The 12,579-nt window shown below is 43.4% G+C and overlaps 1 protein-coding gene across 3 annotated transcripts in view; it reads left to right on the top strand.

Moving 5' to 3' along the window:
• Window positions 1-12,579, top strand: part of LOC144078712 (actin remodeling regulator NHS-like) — a 38,881-nt gene that overhangs the window by 15,043 nt on the left and 11,259 nt on the right. For 2 of the 3 annotated variants that reach the window (XM_077607019.1, XM_077607018.1), the window contains exon 2: window positions 11,900-12,046. In XM_077607019.1, coding sequence (XP_077463145.1) covers window positions 11,900-12,046 — 147 coding nt within the window. Of the gene's footprint in view, window positions 1-5,037; window positions 5,403-11,899; window positions 12,047-12,579 lie in introns of those variants that run through there. The other variant, XM_077607020.1, reaches the window with a different exon arrangement.

The raw sequence follows: 12,579 nt of genomic DNA, 5'->3' as shown, positions 1-12,579 counted from the left end.
GACGTCATGACGCAAGCGAATGCGGCTGATATTTATTTCAAAATAGAGAAAAGATAAACAGATAAAACGCTAAACTAAATTAATTTTGACGTGTATGAATAAAATTCAAGAAAACAAAAACGATGAAAAAAACTGCCGTCTTACCTACCGTATTTTCTCGCGTATTAGCCGCGTTTGTCAGACAAAAAAATTATGACTGAATCGAGGGTACGGCTTATATGCGCATAAAAACCCACCAAGCAAAAAAACACACCATGCACAAAAAATGCAAATTGACGGCGCCGTGACTTGATGACGTCGCGACAAAATGGCGCGTTGCGTCGGCGCGTGATGTCATGACGCAAGCGACTGCGACCAATATTTATTTCAAAATAGAGAAAAGATAAACAGATCAAACGCTAAACAAAAAAACGCCAAGTAGGGTCACCCCTTTCTAAATTTTTTTTTAAAAACAAATATAATAACAGTAATAATTATATATATATTTTACGTCAATGCTGAGTCCTAGTAGCAAGCGAGTGGCTTCCGCTTGCAAATTTCAGCGTGGAATTTCACATTTTTATGAACTTACAAAAAAATAATTAAAAAAAATATTCAAAAAAAATGCAAAATGTTGCTCTCTGGTCGGAAATCGGGAAATCAAAGAAGGTGGCCCCTCCCCCTTGGCCGTCAGACGCCTTTCAAACAAAGAGATCAGACGCCCGTAATCTCCATTGTCCCACCCGTTGGCCCACTTTAAGCCATCTGCGGAGTCCCAGATGGCGCCGTCAAATACCCGTACGCGCACTTACAGTTCGCACCCGGGAGAAAGCCGCGGTCAAGACGGAGAAATCGCTCCGCCGTAATCCGTCTCGGAATTTTTCCGCGCTCTGGAAATCCGCAAAAACACGCCGGCCGTGTTTCACACGCCCTGAAAACACGAGCCGGGATCTCCTGGAAACGAGACACACGTGTTTCGCGTTAAGGGAATTTTCGCCGGTGGAGATTGAAATTGGGCGAGTGTTTTTTTTTTTTTACGGGTGGGCATATTTTGTAAAAATCGGACCATTTTTGGGTCGGTGTCTAGAGTGGTTAGCACCTCGGCCTCGCAGCTCTGGGGTCGTGGGTTCAAATCCAGGACGTTCCATCTGTGTGGAGTTTGCATGTTCTCTCCGGGACGGCGTGGGTTTTCTCCAGGTACTCCCGGCCCGGTGGATGAGTGGTTAGCATGTCGGCCTGACGGTGGGGGATCTGGGTTCAAGTCCAGGTTGGTTCACCCGTGTTCGGAGTTTGCATGTTCTCCCTGGGCTTGCGTGGGTTTTCTCTGGGTACTTCAGTTTCCTCCCACATTCCAAAAACATGCACGCTAGGCTCATTGTATGCTAACTTGTTACTAGCTATGAGCGATTGGTTGTTTGTCTCCTTGTGCCTTGTGATTGGCTAAAATGTGTGAGGGTGGAGTCCAATAATCTGTCATTATATTTACAAAATTGAAATAAATATAAAAATGTAAATTGAAAAATAGTAATAATTTAATTTATATATCTTAGCCATAAAAAGAAGTTTGAAAGCAACCAAATATTCGACTAAAACTCCCAAAAAAAATAAGCTATAAAAAATCAACACTTTTATAAAAATGAAAAATAATCCTATACAAAAAATCCCCAAAATCTGATACATATGATTTAAGATTTATATTTAAAAATGTCCAAAAATGTGATTTAAAAAAACAATTTCTGTCATGTTATTGGTCTCCTCTTGTGAATTGTACTGGCTAGTTTTGTGCTAACGTGTTCCTAGCCATAGTGAGCTGGGTTAGGCTCCAGCACCCCCGGCGACCTTGGTGAGGATAAAGTGCTTCAGAAAATGAATGAATAACAAAGTTATTGGCGGCCAGGTGGAAAAGTGGTTTGAACGTCTGGCTCACAGTTTTGGGGTCGAAGGTTCGATCCCAAGTGGGTCCTCACTGTTAAAAGTTTGCATGTTCTTCCCGGGCTTGTGTGGGTTTTTTATGGGTACCCCGGTTTCCTCCAAAAATCCTAAAAACATGCAAGCTAGGCTAATTCTATGCTAAATTCGCCCTAGCTATGACTTATTAGTTCTTCGTCTAATTATGCCCTGTGATTGGCTGTCCACCGATGTGCCGTAGTCAGCTGGGATAGGCTCCAGCACCCCCCGCAACCCTAGTGAGGATGAAGCGGTTCAGAAAATGAATGGATGAATGAATTTCCCTCTTTTATTAACACATACTCTGCGTCCCAGGCTAGCAGTAAAGCTAATGCTAACTTCTTCTCCACTTGTGAAATGGAGAGCGCACATTTCTCGAACCCTTGAGAAAGTGAAAGTCAAAATACATCATTGATGATTGGACGCCGGCGTTTACAACCGCGGTTATGAGGGATTTGGCGCACGCACGCGCGCCACTAATAAAACATTAAAGTGGTCAGAAACGCTACGCTAGCCGCTAACATCTTGAAAAAATTACACGCGGGCATCTGGACGGACGAAAAACGATCAACGCTGACATGCGTACGGCGCTTCAGAGGCTTTCATCTCCGCTGTGAATTTATTTCTTCCCGTAAAAGACGCTTTGGAGTCATTTACAAATATGTATTGGGATTGATTGCAATTGGACGGCTGGGACGGCAAGTTTTAAGTCACGTGAGAGACCACAGGTGGCCCAGTTGCCCACAAAAACCTAGAAACTGACCAAAATCTTTCTATGAAATGACTCCAAATAACAAACAAAACATTTTGACAAAACCACCCCCAAAAAACCTTTAAAAAAACCCAGAAACTGACAAATCTGTCTACAAAAAACTCCCAAAAACAAACAAAACTTTCACAAAACTTTTACCAACAAATTAGCATACAATTAGCCTAGCATGGATGTTTTGGGGATGTGGGAGGAAACTGAAGTACCCGGAGATAACCCACACAACCCTCAGGAGAACAACAAATCGCCCGTAGCTTGGAATAAATTAGCATCCAATTAGCCTAGCATGCATGTTTTGAGTGTGGGAGGAAACTGAAGTACCCGGAGAAAACCCACACGAGCCTCAGGAGAACTGCAGGGCACAAACAACAAATCGCCCAGAGCTAGGAACAAATTAGCATCCAATTAGCCTAGCATGTATGCTTTTTGGGATGAAACCGGAGTATCCGGAGGAAACCCACGGTTTCATGCAAACTCCACACAGTGAGAAGCCACCTAGGTTCGAACCCACGACCCCAAAACTGCGAGGCCGACGCGCTAAACACTTTTCCACTGGGCCAACCCAAATTCAGGGCCTGATTTTGACCATCTGTCCCACTTGTTGTTGTTTGTAAACAAGCTGAAACATTCCCTACGTGGCGCCCTCTCATCTGGTGATTCTGGAACGGGATTGGCCCCTGCGTGAATTTGCACACGGTGACGTCAAGACGTCATAAACACCCCCCCACCCCATCCGTTCGCCACCAACTCCAAGATCCAGTCTGTAATCACGGGCAGATTCTCATCACAGGGCTCCCCTCCCGTGCCATTCCCTTTCCCGACCGGTCGCCAACTCCCGGCAAATTCCGCTCCGGATTTCCGAACCGGAGTTTCTCGGTTTATTTCACCAACGATGCCCCTAAATGGCGAAAGCCAATGAAAAGAGGGCAGTCACCCAGGGGAAAAAAACGAAAATACACACAGGCCCCGCCCCCCTCCCGCACAAAGCCCCTCCCATTGGTCAAGGGACCGCGCCGATGACCCCCGAGCTCCTTGTTTTCGTTCAAACCCGCGTGGTGACTTTTGAAATTCCCCATGGGGATTTTGTCGGGGTTGTCTTTAAGTTCCTCGTTTTTATGGGATGGCGCGCGAGTGGGTTTACGTAATGCGGGGAGGTCCCAAAAGAGGATTTCGTAGGACCCTCGGTGGAGCGTGTCCTCCTCCCCGCGGAGGTATTTTCTTCTGGGAAGTCGCGGCGGTGCGTGAAACTGGAGAGTGGGGGGCCCAAAGGGGGGGGTCGGGTGTGGGGGCCCCAGGGGGCGGGGTCAAATGCCTTAATTGATTAACATAACCGACCTTGTTTGGACGGTAACTCGATCTTCTTCAAGGGTTCTTTGCTAGTTCAAAGACCAGCGCTTAGAAACCCGTGGAGAGGTTAAGGCGGGGGTAGGGAAGCTGTGGCTCGCGAGCCGTAGGGGGCTCTTTGGATGGATGCCTTAAAAAAATGACTGAGGTGACCCGGTGGTTAATTGGTTAGTGTGTAGGTCTCACAGTTCTAGGGTCGAGGGTTTGATCCCAGCTGGGTCCTCACTGTGTGGAGTTTGCATGTTCTCCCTGGTCTTGTCTGGGTTTTCTTCGGGTACTCCGCTTTCCTGCTAGAGCCCCAAAACATGTAGGCTAGGCTAATTGGATGCTACCTTGTTCCTTGCTATGAGTGATTTGTTGTTTGTCTCCTGATGCTAATTGTATTGGCTAGTTTTGTGCTAACTTGTTCCTAGCTATGAGTGATTGCTGCTAATTGGATGCTAGCTTGTTCCTAGCTATGAGTGATTGCTGCTAATTGGGTGCCAACTTGTTCCTAGCTACGAGTGAGGAGTTATTTCAGTCCTCATGCTAATTGTATTGGCTAGTTTTATGCTAAATTGTTGCTAGCTGTGAGTGATTGCTGCTAATTGGATGCTAACTTGTGCCTAGCTACGAGTGATTGCTGCTAATTGGATGCTAACTTGTTCCTAGCTACGAGTGATTGCTGCTAATTGGGTGCCAACTTGTTCCTAGCTACGAGTGAGGAGTTATTTGAGTCCTCATGCTAATTGTATTGCTAATTTTACACTAACTTGTTGCTAGTTGAGTCATTGCTGCTAATTGGATGCTAACTTTTTCCTAGCTACGAGTGAGGAGTTATTTGTCTCATGCTAATTGTATTGGCTAGTTTTTTGCTAACTTGTTGCTAGCTATGAATGATTGCGGCTAATTATATACAAAATTGTTCCTAGCTATGATTGGTTGTTCTTTGTCTCCTCGTGCAGCTGCGATCGGCTGGCCTCCAATTCAGGGCGGCTCCAGCACCCCCCGCGAACTTTGTGAGGAGAAAGCGATTTAGAAAATGAATGAATTCTGTCATGAAAGAGTTAAAACATAACGTTTACCCCCGATTGGAAAATTTAAAGCATTTTCTTTTTGTGCGAGGGTGCTTAAGCCTCCCCGTATATTTGCCGAGAAGTTCAACGGGCAGCGTGAAACCCGCGTTTCGTGAGAAAGCCACGAACATGTATTCCACTCGGCCTTCGGCGGATAGATACTCCCTGGGACTTTTTCTTTTTTTTAACACTGCCGTGCTTGAAGGCAGACCGCAGAGACTTGGCCTTGGAAGGGGCGTGTCCCCCGAGGGATGTCCATATATGGTCGGCAGGCCCGTGATGATAGACAGATGGAAGCAAAATGAAAGGTAAACAAAAGCGGGAGGTTCACATCTGCTTCAAACTTGACTTTGTGGGCTTTTTTTTAGCCATTCCAGACTAAACCCTCGCAAAAATCGTCCAGATGGGAATTCGGGTTTGAAGCCCTCACTCGCCATTGACGTCAGCAAACGTCCAATCCGTGTTGAGGGATCACGTTCGTAAGCTAGCGCGATGTGAAAGGCTTCCTGTTTTCATTCTTCTTCATTTACACAGTTTAAGTGTAATTCTGACATCAGCTCACTACACAACTCAAAAATTAATGAATTAAAACTCATTTTAATTACATTTTTATCTTTTATTCAATAGTTACAGTTAGTTTTTTTAGCTGTATTTCTACAGTTTTACATTTTTGTATCCGTTTGAAAACTGGTTTAGAAATTTTATTCATGCAGTTGTTATGAATTTTTCTTTTTCCCTTTTTTTACATTTTCTAATGATTTTTTTCCTAATTTTTATTTATATTTAATGTTATTTGACATTATTTCCAAAATTGCAATCATTGTACTTAAAAATCCTCTATTATCGTCGCATTGATTATTTCAAGCAATATTTATTTTCTTTATTTACCAACTTTTATTCACCTAAAATAATGAAAATATTATGAAATTGTATTCATGCAGTTATGAATTTTCCTTTTCCATTTTTTTTACATTTTCTGATAATAATTTTTCATTAATTTATTTATATTTAATATTATTTGGCATTATTATTTCCAAATTTGCAATTCTTGTACTTAAAAATCCTTTACTATCGTCGTTTTGATTATTTCAAACAATATTTATTTTCTTTATTTTCCATCTTTTATTCACCTAAAATAATGAAAATATCTTTAAATGACTAGAAACTCTTCTAATAATTTATTTTTAAACCTACAACAATGACTAAACCTATACAAGGATGTCCTCAACTCAACTTACAATAATTATACCATCATTATTAAAATGAAATAATACCTGCTCCGATACAAAAAAAAATCAAATCTGCCTCTAAGAATCGCTAAATGTCGTCCCATGCTACGTTGCTACGAAATTTCAAGACGATCGCTTCAGCAACGGCATAGCCTAGCGGGTCGAACTTAGCGTTCACAAGAACAACAACAACGTCACGTGATTGCGCCTTTCAAAATGAATGCCGCTCGTCCGGTTGTTCGTGATTAGTTTGAGGGGCAGCTGTAAGAAACACTAGCCTTCTGGGAAATGTGCGCATCGGGTAACACGATAGGTCGCCTCTCCGAGGAGGACAAAGCAGGTGCTGGCGTGCCAATCGTCTAGATGGCAACCCGCGGGCTGACCTGGCAACTTTTGGATGTTTGGGCAGCGCGCCAGGTCACCCGTGGCTATGTTAGAATTTGACGCTCGCTAAGCCGCTTAGCCTCGATTAGCGGTCGACCAAATGTCCAATTTTGGGAACGATGAAACGCTCGATTGGGTGGTTTGCGTTGGCCAAATTCAACGGGGCCCCGCCCATAGTTCTCGAACGTGAGCTTTTTTTGTGACGAGCCGGCAAGTATTAGCATCTTCCTGATACCCGGCTATTTTTATTTATTTTATTTTTTTTAAACTAATCTATGGAAGCATTTTGTTACAACTGTACATTATTGGAACTACATTAGTATTTCGACTTACAAAATGTATTGGTTTTGTAAGTTGGGGCAGTATTTTACATGTAAATTCTCAATTTCGTTTCACCATCCTGAAAAAAACTAACCAACTAAACCACAGGTGTCAAAGTGGTGGCCCGGGGGCCAAATCTGGCCCGCCGCATCATTTGGTGTGGCCCGGGAAAGTAAATGATGAGTGCCGACTTTCTGTTTTAGGATCAAATTAAAATGAAGAGTAGAGATGTATATTACATTTCCTGATTTTCCCCCTTTTAAATCAATCATTGTCATTTTTTAATCTTTTTTTTCTGTGTTTTTAGTTCAAAAATCATTTTGTGAAATCTAAAAATATATTTAAAAAAGCTCAAATAAATATTGTTTTAGATCTACAAAAAACTGAATATTCAGGGCTTTCGATCCAGTTCTTTTAATCCATTTATAAAAATAAAAAATATATAAATATTATATCTAAAATCGTCCGGCCCATGTGAAATCAAGTTAAAGTCTCACACCCTTGAACTAAGCCCTTTTAAAAATGAGCAAAGTGTCCCAATTTTGTATGAAAAATGAGAGAAACGCACAAAAATTATAAGGAAACGATTTATTAATGTCTTAAAATGAGTAATAAATATGCAAAAACATTTCCTATTCATGCAGGTGCATAAGTATGAGGAAGCTTAAGCTAAAGCTACGATGACTTCTAAACAACTTAGCATTATATAAATCTTGCAATATTTTATTTTATTTCGACCAGTAATTTTAAACAAAAAAATTAAAGTGCTTTACCCACATTTGAAGAAAAAAAAACATTAAAAAATTGAGATTTTTGGGGGGGGTTGGAGACAGCCAATGGGAGGCCAGCCAGTGTTGTCAAGCAGAATGCAACGTCCTCACGACCATTTCAAAATAAAATAACAGCTACAGTATTTGTATTGACTCTGTATTTTTAGCCATTTCTATTTCTGGATTTAATTTGACAAATTTTTCATCTCCATTTCTGGCGTCCAATCACAACGGATTGGCCGTCCACGAGTGAGCAAAGCATTTAAACCGGTAGCAAAATAGACGCTTGGACGCCATCTTGTTTTTGTCCTATTGTTTCCAATGTGAGATCTGTAATTAGCAGCAACGCTCGCTTGACTTAGCCGCTGGGCGAAACCCGAAACTTTCCCACAAGCGGCTTTTTTTCAGCTCGTCCGCCAGTCAAGCGGCCAACGTCCGCTAGCCAACCGCAGCGGCGTCCTCGCTCGCCATCCTCGCTCGCCGTCTGCTTTTTGCTGTTTTTTTCCCGTCTTTTTGGCTTCCACGCATCGTCTGCTGGCCGCCGCCGACCCGAGTCAGACGTTTATATAACGTCGTCCTCCCTGTTCAAATCTTTCCGGCGGATGACCGACGTCCCTTCGTCCGACCCTCCCGGTCCCGATGGATTGATTGGACGTCTGGCGCCGTCAATGGCGAGCAGGAAGTTCACTTTTTGGGCCAAAAATCAAATGTGTGCCGCTAACTAAACCAAGGAACTCGAGGGCTGCTTGTGGACAAAATTCATTTTCTGACCCGCGTATCCTCACAAGGGTCGCGGGGGGTGCTGGAGCCCATCCCGGCTGACTACAGGCACCAGGCGGGCACACCCTGAATTTGTGGCCAGGCAATCGCGGGACACAAGGAGACAAACAACCTATCTGTCATAGCTAGGAAGAAGTTAGCATACAATTAGCCTAGCATGCATGTTTCAAGAATGTGGGAGGAAATTGAAGTACCCGGAGAAAACCCACACAAGCCTCGGGAGAACCTTGAATGGTCGGCCAGCCAATCGCAGGGAGACAAATGACCTTTCACTCGTAGCTAGGAACAAGTTAGCATCCAATTAGCCTAGCATTTATGTTTTTGGGCTGTGGGAGGAAACCGGAGTACCCAGAGAAAACCCATACAAGCCTCGGGAGAACCCTGAATGGTCGGCCTGCTAATCGCAAGGAGACAAACAACCAATCACTCATAGCTAGGAACAAGTTAGCATCCAATTAGCCTAGCATTGACGTTTTTGGGCTGTGGGAGGAAACTGGAGTACCTGGAGAAAACCCACACAAGCCTCGGGAGAACCCAGAATCGGTTGCCAGCCAATCGCAGGACACAATGAGATAAAAAAAAAAAAAAAACAATCACTCAGAGCTAACAATTAGCCTAGCGTGCTTGTTTTCGGGGTGAGGGAGGAAAACGGAGTACCCGGATAAAACCCACACAACCCAAGGAGAACATGCAAACTCCACACAGTGAGGACCCACCTGGGATGGAACCCAGAACTGCAAGGGCCAGCACGCTAACGGCTAACCACATTCCACTGCGCTGCCACCTAGTGGGCAATAATTACGATGATTTTCGTTAGCCATAAAATGAAAGTACTTTTTACCAGTAGAAAAACAGCATTTGAGCGGTGAGTTAAAAAGTCAAAGGAAATCCCTGCCATAGCAAAGTGGAACATTACTTATTATTATTATAAAAACGGTTATTTTTTAGCACACTTTGAGTTTCCTCAAGTTTTTGCGGCGGTTTTTGTTTACGCAGCTGCTGGGTATTACGGCACCACGGCGAGAAAAAACCTCAAGCTCGCCGCGCTGTGATATAAAAACGTCCGACGACGCTCTAGAAAAAGTTTCCTTGTTGGTTTTGTAGCGCCGCGAGACGTTCGTTCGCCGGTGGACGGGTCCGGGGGTGCCGCAGTCAGCGGAAACGCGACGGATAGAAGCGAATTTGCTCACGCGTGCTAACTGGCTCCTAGCTATGAGTGATAGGTTGTTTGTGTCCTTGTGCCGTCTGATTGGCTGTCCAAGGGTTCCCCCGCCTGGTGCCTGTTGTTAGCTGGGATAGGCTCCAGCACCCCCGCGACCCTTGTCAGGATAAGCGCTTCTGAAAATGAATGAATTAACAATTTTGAAAAATTATTTTTCACACACGTGGCAATAAAATGGTTGTAGTCCAACTGTACATTGTTTTTCACCATTAGCAATGCTAACGGTGTACAACGTTTACTGTTCTTATTATTTGGTATATCTTAGTTACAGTATTTTGACGACATTTGACCATCTGGGAAAATAATTAGTGTCACATATAAACAAAAGGCCAGGTTTTAACACATGGTCCTTACATGTTTTTTTTTTACTCTTAGCCTCAATGTAGCAATGCTAACGCTGTACAATATTTACTATTTTTGTGTCTCTGAAAGTTAGTTTTACGACGTTTTGTTGACCTTTAACCATCTGGGAAACCAACTTCAGTCTCAAAAATAAACAACAGGCCAAATTTTAACACATGAAAAATAAAGTGGTTGGTACAGCGTTACATTAGCCTCAATGTAGCAATGCTAATGCTGCACAATATTTACTATTCTTATGGTTTTTGTCTATCAGAAAGTTAGTTTTACGGCATGTTGTCAACCTTTGACCATCTGGGAAACTAACTTAAGTCTCATATATAAACAACAGGCCACGTTTTAACACACGTGAAAACTTAAGTGGTTAGCACAACCTTAAATGGTTTTTCACCATTAGCCTCAATGTAGCAATGCTAACACTGTACAATATTTACTACTTTTGTGTCTCTGAAAGTTAGTTTTACAGCGTTTTGATGACCTTTGACCCCCTGGGAAACTAACTTGAGCCTCAAATATAAACAACAGGCCAAGTTTTAATGCGCACATGAAAAATTAAATGTTTTTTCACCGTTAGCCTCAATGTAGCAATGCTAACGCTGTACGATATTTACAATTCTTATGATTTCTGTGTCTCTGAAAGTTAGTTTTACGGCGTGTTGACGACCTTTGACCATCTGGGAAACTAATTTAAGTCTCATATATAAACAACAGGCCAAGTTTTAACACAAACATGAAAAATAAAGTGGTTAGCACAACCTTAAATGTTTTTTTACCATTAGCCCCAATGTAGCAATGCTAACGCTGTACAATGTTTACTATTCTTATGGTTTTCGTCTATCTGAAAGTTAGTTTTACAGTTTGTTGACGACCTTTGACCCTCTGAGAACGTAATTTAAGGCTCCTATATAAACAACAGGCCAAATTTTAACACGCACGCGGCGATAAATTACCGCCTGTTTTTTATTTACCGTGCTTTTTAGCGTACTTGCATATGGCGACAGCCTAAGTTGACTTAGTATTTTTGGTCAAACGTGACCCTCAAATCTCGGGGGTGAATGGATGACATCAATATTTGAAGCTTTGTTACGGTCACGGCACCGTTTGGATTAACGGCGTAAACAGATTAGCGAACTCGGCGGGGGAGGGTCGGCAGATGTTGCCGTCGCATTGTTGAGCTGGGGGGGAGGTCGCCGGGGAAAACACGGGGGTGCTTGTTAAGGGCACTTTGCCACTTCAAAGACAGACCTGCAGGTAATTGACCGGCGCCAACCCTCCCATTCATTTTGCTCTGTGTGCGTTTTGTGTCGTCACGCTAGCAAGCGCGAGTTGTTTTTTTTTTCCCACGGACAAAAGTTTGGGTAAAAAAAGGGTGAAGGCACAGCTTGATTGACTCCGCCCCCCTCCTTCTCCAGGGCTTTAAACTATCATCCGTATGCAAATGAGGAGGTGGAGCCAAGTGAAATGTGTTTGTGCGCTAGTCTTGGTTGATATCTGCTACATTTTGGGGAGATCCGGGTCACTTCCTGTACATTTTGGATCATTTTCAGTCATTTTCTGTTGACTTTAGGGCATTTTTGGGCCACTTCCTGTTGCTTTTGGGTCACTTCCGGTACATTTTAAATTAATTTCTGTTGACTTTAGGGCATTTTTGGGCCACTTCCTGTTGCTTTTTGGTCACTTTGAAACCTGTGTTGTACATGATTTGTTAATAACCGCAATGTTTTTCTTCTCTTTTGCAGCCGTGTCGGATTTGGACGCGGAGAGCAAGCTGACGTGTCACTTCCGGTCTCCGTGGCAGAAGCAGCGGAACCACTTGCGCCCGGCCACGCGGCCGCCGTGCGTCCAAGACCTGCACCGGGACGCCCGCCTTTGGGAACGGCACGCAGGTGGGTATCGACTCCTAAAAGTCAAAAACCATTTCTGGCTCAGCATTTTTTCTGGGGTAATTCTGCCCTCTGGTGGACATGTAGGGCACTACACTAATTTCCACCTCTAGTAAAGAGGTTTCAAAATACGGCGGAAGTTAGCGCGTCGGCCTCACAAGTCTGAGAATGTGGGTTCGATCCCAGATCCAGACCTTCCTGTGTGCTGTTTGCATGTTCTCCCTGGGCTTAGTGGGTTTTCTTTGGGTACTCCGGTTTCCTCCCACAACCCCAAAACATCCATGCTAAGATAATTAATTGTATGCTAAATTGACCCTAGTTATGAGTGATTGGTTGTTTCTTTCCTTGTGCCCTGTGATTGGCTGCTTCCCGTAGTTAGTTGGGATAGACTCCAGCACCCCTCGCGACCCTTGAGGATAAGTGGTTTGGAAAATGAACAAAAAGACCCCCCGCAGGATCAGTTAAATCTGACTTATCATTTTTGTAAAGTAGTCCCTGAGGTGAAAATTTTAAAATATAAACAAATAAAGGATTCA

Source organism: Stigmatopora argus, chromosome 8, assembly GCF_051989625.1.
Source record: "Stigmatopora argus isolate UIUO_Sarg chromosome 8, RoL_Sarg_1.0, whole genome shotgun sequence".
NCBI lineage: Eukaryota > Metazoa > Chordata > Actinopteri > Syngnathiformes > Syngnathidae > Stigmatopora > Stigmatopora argus.
Note: the sequence above shows the minus strand (reverse complement) of the source record. Positions and strands in the feature narration are given on the sequence as shown.